The sequence below is a fragment of the Periophthalmus magnuspinnatus genome, chromosome 3 (assembly GCF_009829125.3).
Source record: "Periophthalmus magnuspinnatus isolate fPerMag1 chromosome 3, fPerMag1.2.pri, whole genome shotgun sequence".
NCBI classification, from domain to species: domain Eukaryota; kingdom Metazoa; phylum Chordata; class Actinopteri; order Gobiiformes; family Gobiidae; genus Periophthalmus; species Periophthalmus magnuspinnatus.
The window spans coordinates 9,150,576-9,163,305 of NC_047128.1; the positions used below are offsets into that span (position 1 = coordinate 9,150,576).

At 39.9% G+C, this 12,730-nt stretch overlaps 1 protein-coding gene across 1 annotated transcript in view; it reads left to right on the forward strand.

Annotated features, from left to right (window-relative positions):
- Positions 1-12,730, forward strand: part of pias1a (protein inhibitor of activated STAT, 1a) — a 156,693-nt gene that overhangs the window by 122,064 nt on the left and 21,899 nt on the right. The window contains exons 3-7 of the mRNA XM_055231266.1: positions 4,044-4,128; positions 4,857-4,995; positions 6,393-6,527; positions 8,888-8,993; positions 9,873-9,946. Of these exons, the coding sequence (XP_055087241.1) occupies positions 4,044-4,128; positions 4,857-4,995; positions 6,393-6,527; positions 8,888-8,993; positions 9,873-9,946 (539 nt within the window). The remainder of the gene's footprint in view (positions 1-4,043; positions 4,129-4,856; positions 4,996-6,392; positions 6,528-8,887; positions 8,994-9,872; positions 9,947-12,730) is intronic.

Genomic DNA, 12,730 nt, shown 5'->3' on the forward strand with positions numbered 1-12,730 from the left:
AGCAGATATTTTTGCCAACTCCTCATGAGCAAACTGTTCCAGTTGTCTCAGGTTTGAAAGGTGCCTTTTCCAGTCGGCATGTTTCAGCTCCTTCCAAAGATGCTCAATAGGGTTTACGTCACACAATACCACTTTAGAATAGTCCAATGTTTTCCTCTTAGCCATTCTTGGGTGTTTTTAGCTGTGTGTTTTGGGTCATTGTCCTGTTGCAAGACCCATGACCTGCGACTGAGACCAAGCTTTCTGACACTGGCCAGCACATTTCTTTCTAGAATCCCTTGATTTGTACTGTGCCCAGATTCAAGACACCCTTTTCCTAGATGCTGCAAAGCAGCCCCAGAACATAACAGAGCCTCCCGGATGTTTCACAGTAGGGACAGTGTTCTTTTCTTGATATGCTTAATTTTTCCGTCTGTAAACATAGAGCTGATGTGCCTTAGCAAAAAGTTCCATTTTTGTCTCATCTGTCCATAGGACCTTCTCCCAGAAGCTTTGTGGCTTGTCAACATGTAGTTTGGCAAATTTCAATCTGGCTTTTTTATGATTTGTTTTCAACAATGGTGTCCTCCTTGGTTGTCTCCCATTAAGTCCACTTTGGCTCAAACAACGATGGATGGTGCGATCTGACACTGATGTTCCTTGAACTTGAAGTTCACCTTTAATCTCTTTAGAAGTTTTTCTGGGCTCTTTTGTTACCATTCATATTATCCGCCTCTTTGATTTGTCATCAATTTTCCTCCTGTGGCCACATCCAAGGAGGTTGGCTACAGTCCCATGGATCTTAAAGTAATCCTGTTGAAGCATGGTTGAAAAGCATTGTCTGACTTTCATTGGTTAAATTTCATAGATTTTTTATTTATAATTACTTTTGTGAGATTCAAGTTATTTCTGTGACCATTGTGAGTTTTTGTTTCATTAACCGAAGGGTACCAACAATTTTGTCCACGTGTGTACATGGTCCAATCAGAGTACTGCATTCTGAATACTTAGTATACTTTTACACTGAGTTGCATTATATTATAGTTTAAAAAAACACAGAATTAAAAAAAACAACTTTTTTGTTGCACTGTTTGTTCTGCATTTATTTATCTCTGATTAGAGAAAGCCATCTTGTATGTTTTTACAAAAAACAGCAGTTAGAAGCCAAAATTGCGTGATCAGGTACCACCATTGATTATAGAAAAGTAGCTGTATTTTGAATACCATCAAAATGAGTATTCAGTATATGTATTTTCAGTACATGTATTCAGTTACTTCCTAACACTGGATAGGACCTATGCACTTTAAAGAAAAAACTACCACAGACACTGTTTTTATCTAATTGGATGTTGTTGGAAAAGAACCATATGGAAACAACATCCTGAGACAGTTGTTTGTCTGTCATGGTACAACATTTGAAGGGAAGAGATTTAGTGAGTGGGGCTTAAAGTTTAGACTAAACCATCGTTCACATAGTGTCTTTAAGAGCATATTTTAAAATCACTATCTGTGTTTTGTTGTATTTTCAGGACAAACTAAACTGAAGGAAGAATCTTCTACTTTTACCGTAATTTCTGATGATGTTATGACTTTTTTATCGATGTCATTAATAATCCTAGGAACTTGCATCCTTTTGGCTCTTCTACTTTGGATCTGACCACAGTGTAAAGCTGAACCGGAGGGAGGAGGGAAGGAGGGAAGGAGAGGGGGCGAGTGAGAGAAGGGGGTAGGAAGGAAAAAGAGAAGGAGCGAGACAGAAGGAGAGGTACAGAGAAAAACAGTGAGAGGGAGAGCGAAACTGTTATTAGAAGACACATATACAGAGAGGTAGAAAGAGACAGAGAGAGACAGAGAAAGACAGAGCGAGAGAGAGGAGGGAGAGGGAGGTTTAAAGAGAGAAAGGGAGAGGCCGCGAAAGAAGGAGCGGGAGAGAGAGCACTCTTCTATTTATAGCATGCTGCCCGGAGAGCAGAGCAGAGCAGAGCAGAGGAGAGGAGAAGGGAGGAGGAGAGGAGAGGAGGAGGGCTCAAGCACTCTATTATTTGGTTTTCCAAGTACAAAGACTGCACCTCAAAGCACCAGGGAAATAACAGCTCAAATATACAGAGCATTTAAATGACGCTGTGTTTGGGTGGAGACGGACATTAGACTAATGAATGAGACACAGATGACGGGGGCAGGAGAAGAGAGAAACAGTGGAAGCGCAGGACCTCAGGATCAACTCTATATAGAATTTTTCATGTTTGTATCATGTGCAGTTTGCACAGATTACAGGGATGAATAAAACAAAAAAGTTCAAGCTTGGTTCTTATGGAGCAGGTGTTATCATTTAAACTAATATATATATATATATATATATATATATATATATATATATATATATATATATATATATATATATATATATATATATATATATATATATATATATATAACTGTATATGTAGCCTGCACCCTTACTCTTTGAAGTACAATCATTACTGAGCCTGTGTGTCCAGAGTCTTAACCTGTAGATAGATGGGCAGGCCTCATGTGAAAGTTTAGAATCCCCAGAATTCACTCACTGAGCTGTAAAGGCTGTACTAGTACTGATTCATGATTGGTTGCAGGTGCTGGGGTTTAGGTGGTGAACATTCAGATGAGAGAGAGTCATTTTAGGTTTAAAACAATTGGATTTCAGAATTGAAATTGGAAACCCAAATGAGCGACTTGTGAGGCTCATTCTGCTTTCTGACTGGATAATCAACTTGAACTAAAACACCAGATTATAACATAATTAAGACATCATGTCCAATGTTTTTGTAACTAAGAATAAAACAGCTGTTAGAGTAGTTATCATTAAAAGCTATATTGGATTTGAACTTGTTTGCCTTAGATTTGGGGACACAGTTTGGTCATGTTTCTGAAAGACCCTTTAACAGTATTTTACCATATGTCCCACAGTCCACATGTGTCGTGGTTGTGTCGTGTGTGCTGGTGTTGTGGGTCGTGTGTGCTGTTGTTGTGGGTCCTCTGTACTGGTGTTGTGGATTCTCTGTTCGGGTCATGTGTTATGGTGTTGTGAGTCGTGTGTGCTGGTGTTGTTGGTCAATTCTGCAGAGACACATGTGACCACTAACTGTGACACTTGGAACATTTGTGCAGTATTCTTACATTTGATCTTCTTAAAACCTGGCAATATGTCTCCAAACCTATGTGCTCTGTATTTCATTTGCTTTAATTTACTTTATAGGGAACACCTTTTGCACAGTGGTTTTGTCTCCCTCACAGGGTTGTTTCTCACTCACAGGTTAAATACATTGAATGAATTAAACATTTTTGTGACAGTCAATGTACAAAACTTGGTGTTTTGAGCAGTACTCTGCTTCAGACATGAATGCCCCCTGATGGATTTCAAAACCCAAAACCTGTGGACTGTACCGCGTGGCTGTAGTTCCACTGTTTATATAAGTGTGTTGCTCCTGCAGTGACAGCCCCACACCCTCCTGTCTCTCACATGGAGCGCTGAAGGCTCTGGTATGACGTTTTTTCACCAAAATTTTGGACTTTCTTAAATCAATATACTTTACATGCAAAATAGCTCCAGCCAAACCTGCGGACAATATTTTTTTTTACCAACGGCACCCCTTAAACTTAAACTGCATACCTGCAACACTGTAAACGCAAATGCTGATAGTACACATTGTACTCCTTTTCAGCTTTCTGTTGTGTGGATCAGAGGTGTCCAAAGGACTTTTAAAGCTTTATATATGACGTATACTTTCTGTATATTTTTTTGCACCTGAAAGTACTGTTCCATACATGACCTCTTTAAATTTCACTTCAGGCATTACACCGATGAGTCCCTATTAAGCAGAGGTCTCCTCCTGTCGCCTACACTGACCTGTCCTCCTCCTCTTCTGTCTATCCTGTGTCTCTTCTGTCTATCCTGTCTCTCCTGTCCTCCTGTCTCTCTCCTGTCCTCCTGTCTCTCCTATCTCTCTCCTCCTGTCTCGGTCCTGTCTCTGTCTTTTCTCTCTCCGGTCCCGCGCACTGACTTGTCTCTCTCCTGCCTCTCTCCTCAGCATCGGACAGCAGCCAGCGTTTCCAGGAGACGTGCTTTGCATTCGCCCTGACACCTCAGCAGGTGCAGCAGATCAGCAGCTCCATGTGAGTACAGCCCTGGTCCTGGTCTCAGCCACAGTCACCAGTGTTAGTGTAGCCTGTGCAGCTCAGGGGGTGAATTCTGGAAGTTTTGAGCTTTCACATGAGGCCGTCCATATTAGGGATGGAACGATATTAAAATGTAGGCTTTAGATGATTATTTTGACCAAAATAATTGTGATTAACGATATTATCACGATAATATTAAACCAACGTTTAAAAAAAGTTACTAAAACATCAATTACCATACAATTTGCAGGTGTCTGAGTGATCACCTTTATTGTTTTTTTTTAGACTTCCTTGAGATTTGATTTAGATTTTCCAAACTTGAGTCAATTTCCTCTTATTCGTCCTTCTGTTGTTTCAGTAGTGAGCAGAATGTTGCCTCAGAGCTGAGCAGAGTATGTTATGTGTGAGCGTGTGTTATTGTTAGTGCGTGTGTTTAGGTGAGTGTGACATCACCCATAGTGTTCAGCTTCAGTCAAACGAAGCTCATTGAAGCTAATAATTACAGGGGTGAATTTGGAGCCGAGTTCCACATTTGGAATTCTGACCACAAGTATCATAGCAACCAAAGAGTCAGTCTGACTTGATAGAGCCGGAAGTGTGCCCATGATCACTTCCTATTTGGAACGCGGCGGGTAGCATGTTACATATGTCCATGTATATATACAGTCTATGGTGCGTGTGTTTACCGTGTGCGTAGTGGTGTATTTTTGTGTATGTTCTTGCAGGGACATCTCGGGGACCAAGTGTGACTTCTCGGTCCAGGTCCAGCTGCGCTTTTGTCTGTCGGAGACCAGCTGTCCCCAAGACGACCACTTTCCCCAAAATCTGTGTGTCAAAGTCAATGGCAAGCCCTGCAACCTGCCCGTGAGTTGCACAAAACATACACACTACTCCACAGACACTTACAACATATACAGTTGGGACATGATGTGTTCACGAGACACTACAGTTCAGAAGAATTCTACAGATCCCTACCATCCATCTAAACTGATTGCATCTATGGGCAGTCCCTTGTTTTTGAAAGAAATATCCAAACAGAAAAAAAACATTTATGTTGAAAAATGGATGAATTTCTTTTTAGGAATAGGACTTGTCAGTTGGAAAGATGTTATGTCACAATTGTTAACTCCTGTGTATGTGTTTGAATAATGGCACAACTACACACATTTTTTGAGAAGAACTTTCTTTACCTCCATACAGATACGGAGGTAAAAAGTTATTCAAGTAAAAGTATCACATGAAAAAATCAAATTAAAAATAAAATTTTTAAGTAAAGTACATATACCTAAATATTGTACATACCTACATTAAGTTAATACTCGTCTTTGTTACCTTTGACCACAGGATAGGCCCAGAGGTACAAATAGGTACTGCATTTGCACAGTTAAACATTAAATTCCAACATAGAATTCTGACTTTCTGATACACAAATGATGATTTTGAAAGCTCTTTTTTTAAAGAATATTATAATTTTCGACACAAAATCATAGTGTATTACTCGCCTTATTCCAGAAGTTGCCATCGACATTCGGGTTGTATTATTTTACATGGGGCTGCAAGTCTTAAAGGTAAATCAGTTCTATAGGGACTACAGAGCTGTTCTAAAGCCTTCAGAGAATTGCTGCAGTGTTGGTCACATTAACATTGATTATACACGAATCAGCACTACTTTATGTCAGATTTTAGGGGCAAAACTTTTCCCACATTCTCCATTGAAGTAAATGGGACCACGAAGAAAGTGCGGTTTAGTCTTTTACTTCTATTGATTTCCATCAGAAATTCTTTTTTGTTGTGAGCTCATGTGAAACCATACCAAAAATATTCAAAATTGACTGCTTCATAGTTTTCTTCATATAGTTGGGCTAATTACAATATTTTGAATATTGAAGACTGATGTGAAAGTGAGAGTTTTACAGCATCTTCTTGTGCAGATGTCTTCCATCCTACATGACCACAATTTTGATTTGATCACAATTCATATTTTCTTAGTATATATTATACATCATTTAAGCGGTAACTAAAGTTGTCCACTCTTTCTGTAAGTTTACACTTCACTGTGATTGGTTATACCCAGCTGTCACTCATGATGGAAGCTGACCAGTAGGTGGAAGCAGGATTTGTAATTGTCAATTTGACCAAAATAGCAGATCATCACAGGCATGAGATCACAATTACATTTTTATCTCCATATTGTCCAGTCCTAAGAACCAAAAATGTTATAAGATGTTTGTTTTTTCCGTAACACTTTCTCTGTGTCCCAGGGTTATCTGCCTCCGACCAAAAATGGCGTGGAGCCCAAGAGGCCCAGCAGACCCATCAACATCACGTCCCTGGTGCGGCTGTCCACCACTGTGCCCAACACCATCGTAGTGTCCTGGACTGGCGAGATTGGAAGGGTAATCACTGTTAAGTTATAGCTAAAAGACTCCTCCACATGGAGAATTGTATTGCACATATTCAGACAGAACAGTGCTCCAGTTTTTATTTCACAAAATGCGTAATAATGAAGAAAAAACATATATAAGTTGCACTGAACTATAAGTCGCATTTTTTGAGGAAAAATATTTTACAAAATCCGAGACTAAGAACAGACATTTTATCTTTAAAGGCAAGTTATAATAATAACAATAAAATAGACAATAACATTTGGTCCCTGCATTTGGGCATGTATTGTATTATGTATGTATTATTTGCCCATTGATGAGGCTACTTAAAATAAGCATGTTCTAAAAATGCAGAAGAACACAGGAGTGAAGGTGTCTTGTTCAAAAGCAGATTTGAGAAGTAATAAAGAGGAAACAGTACAAGCTGTCCCTCATATTGACGCTTTGTGTCTCTCAGCACCATGGGCCTATAGAGCAGGCAGCAGTGGAGGAGAGGGGAGACAGAGATATCAGAGGAGCAGATCCAGGTTTAGTAGCAAATTACAAAGTTTAAATCTATCAATTAGACAAGTTGTTGTAGGAGTGAAGACGTTTCACTGCCCATCCAAGTTGCTTCTTCAGTTCTGGTCAGATAGCTGGTGGACACTGCCTTATATCTATCTCTGTTTGTGTGCACCACTTGAGCTCTGTGTTGTAGAGTAAGGATAACTTTGAATTTGTGCTGCAGTGGATGGTGTTAATCAAACAGCAGGTACTGGGTTTCCTGAAGACTTCTACCTGGAGTCACCGGTCCTCTCCTATAGTTACTGCACAATCTAAGAAGGCCAGTTTGTTCTCCTTGGCATCTTCCCCTGTGAACATGATGTTTGGATCTACGACATTAATATGTGCAGTAAAGGGTTCCAGATCTTGATTTTATTCCAATTGTCATCCACGTACCGATACCAATGCGGAGTGGTGCAGTGGCTGTAAATGAGGCCAATGCCTCCTTTTCAAATTGTTCCATGTATAAGTTAGCCATAATAGGAGAGACCGGTGAGCCCATTGCACAGCCGTGGATTTGCCTGTAGAAGTTCCCTCTAAAATGGAAATATGTGGTATTTAGACAAATTTCCAGCAGTTTGCAGATTTAGTCCGGTGTCAGTTTTGTTCTCTCTTTTAACTTAGTATCCTGCAGTAACCTCCTCTTTGCTGCCACCCTATGGTGGCAGCAAAGAGGATGTTACTGCAGGAGGAGCAGGCACTCCACCCACAAATTGGTATCCACACGTGGGTGACAAGTGGACTAAAATCAAAATTTCAATATGTAATGTTTTCATATATTTAAAAAAAAGTGTTTTAGGTCTAAAAACTGACCAAATGGACCATTTTAGGGACATATGAATCTCAAAACTAGACAGAGACCGGGCGTCCTCATATGTGGACAACACATTTTGGGTTGTCTAGACCACAGTGCAAATTTTTAGAAGAAGAATATCAGCATACAAGAACAGCAACAATGCAAATATATTCAATTTAGAAAATTTTTAACAGTTTAGAATGTTTAATATATATATATATATATATATATATATATATATAAATAATATATTAAAAATGTGTTTTATTTTTCTACCTGCTCCTGTCAGCAGCTCTTCACACGAGACACATTGTTCCAAGAGGCACAATTGTTGTTTCTCATTTTGTTTTTATATTCAGGACAAATGTTACTGTGTTCAGGGTCTTAATAAATAGTTTTTGCAAATCATTATTCAAATGTTATCAAAATGATTAAAATGTCCACACACGAGGACATTTGTTTTACATCACTTTTCTCAGAAACTACATAATGTAAAAGGATAATTCTTTTTATTTACACTTATCAGGTCCCAATCAGCCCAAAATACAAAGAGAAATTAATAAAGCACATCATGCAAGAGCTAGGGTCTCAGGAGGTAAAAAATCTTGCTTAATTTTATTGTCATATTAGATGCTAAAACATACTAAAAGGATTTTGGATACCTTATTTAGTATTAATTTTATTATTATTTTAAAATTTGTTTTCATTACTTTATATCAACACAGAAAAAACATTGTTAATATTAACAGGTATTCATTTTTGGGGACATGCTCGGCTTTAGAACAGCTTTTTTCAGACAACCAAGTGAAAGTGGGGTGCACTGCCCTCTACCAGCCAACCAGAGTACTGTTTTTGTCACAAAAGGATGCTTGATATATAGTCTTGGGGTGACTCCTTCACAGTAAACATGAGTGTGTCAGCTTTCATTTCTGTCCATTCATATTCAGAGACGTTTTGGCAAACTCAGATTCCAGTACAGTTCAAAGGCCTGTACTGAAGGTGAATCCATGCTTGTTCTATGTTTTTTCCACAGAGTTACTCTATGGCTGTGTACCTGGTGAAGCAGCAGTCGTCCTCAGTGCTGTTGCAGAGGCTGAGGGCCAAAGGCATCAGGAACCCGGACCACTCCAGAGCCCTCAGTGAGTATGGAGTCAGGCTGGGGGGAGGGGGATGAGGGTGTTGGTGAGGTAGGGATATCGCAATATTCAATTTTAAAAATGAGAACAGATATTACAATTTGGCATTGATTCATAATGATCAACCCCATGAACACATGGCTATGAAGTCCTTTATTGGCGTCCACATTCACATTGTGTAATAGACCACAGTTCAGCTCATATGTGGCTGCTGCCTGTGCTTACATGCTACGCCTCACCTGAATATTATCTGATATCTGGAAAAAAGATTGAAAGATTTGTATAATTGTACCTTTTTGTCCAAATACAACAGTTACACTAAAATCCACTACTTCATTGACACACGTCACCACATGTTTTTTTGTTGATCACAGGTCTTTTGTGAATGTGAATGAACACACTGTGCACCTTTATGAATCAAAATTTTGCTTGTCTTCTCTGTGCATTTTGTGCTGGAGAGTCACATGCTTGTCTCATGAAAATGTTAGTGATGTGTTCCACTGATGTTACAATTACAGGTGGCCAAAAATCTTTGGTGGAGTTACTTGCTTTTCTCCATCAAAATATTATGTTTTATACCATAATGTGGAACATTCCAAGCAAAACAACATCTGCAATGAATAAATGACCCCCTCCATGTAAACAATTAGTGTACAGTTGTGTGTATGGTTGTGGTTTTGAATATGGTTGTGGGTATGATTGTGAGTATGATTGTGACTGTGGCTGTGAATATGGTTGTGGGTATGGTTTTGAGTATGGCTGTGAGTATGATTGTGAGTATGGCTGTGAGTATGATTGTGAGTATGGCTGTGAGTATGTTGTGCTTGTAGATTTGGTTGTGGATTTGTCTATGGGCGTACTGACCTGTCCCTCTCTGTACAGTCAAAGAGAAGCTGACCGCAGACCCAGACAGTGAGATCGCCACTACCAGCCTCCGTGTGTCCCTGCTCTGCCCGGTAGGTCCAGTCTGCAGTCGTCATGTGACAGAGGGGTTGGGAGTGAGATACAGAAAGTTATATGCTTAAAGGCGGGGTATTACACTTTTACCCACCCTGTCACCGCACAGGTAAAATATTTATACCAGGTGCTGTATTTATTCACACGCAACTATGCTGTAACCTATTCTTTTTAAAGAGCTGGGTACAACTGCAAATGCTAGGTTTTGTCATGTAAAAAAATTACATCAAGATAAATAATTTCATAACTTTTTCCACTTTTCATGTGACCTATAACCTGTACAATGCAATGAAAAACAAACAGAAATCTTTCAGGGAGGTGAAGTAAAAATAAACAACTGAGATAATGTGGTTGCATAAGTGTGTACACTCTTTTATAACTGGGGATGTGGCTGTGGTCAGATTTAACCGATAACATTCAAACTCATGTTAAACTGGAGTCAGCACACACCTGTCACCAATTAAAGTGCCTCTGATCAACCCCAAATAAAGGTCAGCTGTTCTAGTAGGCTTTTCCTGACATTTTTGTAGCCACATCTTCCAGCACAAGCCATGGGGACAACTGTTGTTGTGATTTTGGGCGTTACAAAAATAAATGAATTGAATTGAATTGAAAATTGAATGGTCTGCAGAAAACTTCCAAAGCATCAGAGAGATCTCATTATTCAAAGATATCAGTCAGGTGAAGGTGACTCTACCAAGAACGGGATGTCCGTCCAAAGTTGATGATAAGACGAGAAGAAAACTACAGTAAATTTCGGACTACAGAGCGCACCTGAATAAAAGCCGCACCAGCTAAATTTGAAGAGAAAATCAATTTTGTACATATATAAGCCGCACCTGAATAAAAGCCGCAGGTTTTCATATTGTAACATGAGACATTTACACAGAAAGACGGTGCACCGACACGCTTTTTTTTTAAACTGTGCCTGAAAATTGGAACCAACACGACAACAACACGGGATGAACACATCTGCAGGTTTATAAAATAAAACTGCACCAAAACGGAAAATCTGCTTTTATTTCCTCTGAAAACTTTTGTCGTCTTTTACATTGACCAAGTTGGATTCATTGATGTCGAGCTTACGTGCAGTGGCTCTATTTCAGGAGTCGGCAACCCGTGGCTCCGGAGCCGTATGCGCCTCTTTCAGCCTTATACTGCGGCTCTGCGTGGCTGAAGTGTATTTTATTTGTGTTAGCTCTTTTTTTGTTGTAGTTTAAATTGGAAGATTATTATGATCTTAAAATAAAATTATATTTTCTTATTTTTCGTTGCTCAAAATAAGCGTCACACTCGCGGAACAATGTTCAAAACAAACACCGCTCACGTCTCACAGACACGGGCACAGACACAGTCCTGCGTAAAGAGCCCTGATTTTCAGACGCTGTGCGCACAGGGGTCAGGAGCAACTTTCGCCCGTCCCTAATGACACACTAATAAGCTCGTCCGTAGATGTATCATGAAAATCCTGCTGGAAATCGCCACAGAAATCTATTTGATGTTGTAGCAAGTTTATTATCCGCTCTTGTCTCTGCGATGACGTATCACGTATAACACATCAGACACGACACACAAAACTAGAACCACAAGCGAGTGAAAATGAGCCAAAACAAAAGTCTTTGGGGAGCTTTTAACAAAGGGGAAAAGGACAACTGAGGAGCCAGAAGAGGAGACTACGACCTCCAAGAAAAAGAAAGATAAATATAACAGACAATGCCCACTTAAAATCTGGGTTTGTCGCTGCAGGTGACTCACGCGCACAGTCCGCTCTACGTAACATACGGGAAAAGCAAATAAGGCAATGAAACCTTCAAAACTGCTTTGGCACATGGAGAATAAGCACCTGGGATTAAACGATACGCCTTTAGAGTTTTTTTGTTGTTTTTTTTTAAAGAAACTGCGGAGCAGAGTAGACATAATCACATAATCAGCGCAGGGCTCCCTCTGATGCAGCGGTTTGGTGAGTTGTATTTTTTTAATGCACTTAAGTTGTTTTTGCCATATTTATCTGCCACGTGTAGAAGGCTTGTCCGTGAAAATAAAACCCAGGGGCCGTTATCCAGTAAAAAATCCATAAATAAGCCGCACTGCTGTATAAACCGCAGGGTTCAAAGCGTGGAAAAAAAGTAGCGGCTTATAATCCGAAATTTACGGTAGTCAGGGAGGCTGCTAAGAGGCCGACAGCAACACTGAAGGAGTTGCAGGAATTTCTGGCAAGTACTGGCTGTGTAGTACATGTGTCCCGTCTTCTTCGTATGTCTGGGCTATGGGGTAGGGTGGCAAGACGGAAGCCTTATATTACAAAGAAAAACATCCAAGCCCGGCTTAATTTTGCAAGAAGACATCTGAAATCTCCCAAAAGCATGTGGGAAAATGTGTTATGGCCTGATGAAACCAAGTTTGAACTTTTTGGACATAATTCCAAAATGTATATTTGGCGCAAAAACAACACTGCTCATCACCAAAATAATACCATACCTACAGTGAAGCACGGTGGTGGCAGCATCATGCTTTGGAACTGTTTTTCTTCAACTGGATCTGGGGCCTTAGTCAGGGTGGAGGGAATTATGAACAGTTGCAAATACCAGTCAGTGTTGGCACAAAACCTTCGGCCTTCTGTTAGAAAGCTGAAGATGAAGAGGAACTTCATCTTTCGGCACGACAATGACCCAAAGCACACATCTAAATCAACAAAAGAATGGCTTCATCGGAATAAGATTGAGGTTTTGGAATGGCTCAGCCAGAGTCCAGACCTGAATCCCATCGAACACCTGTGGGGTGAT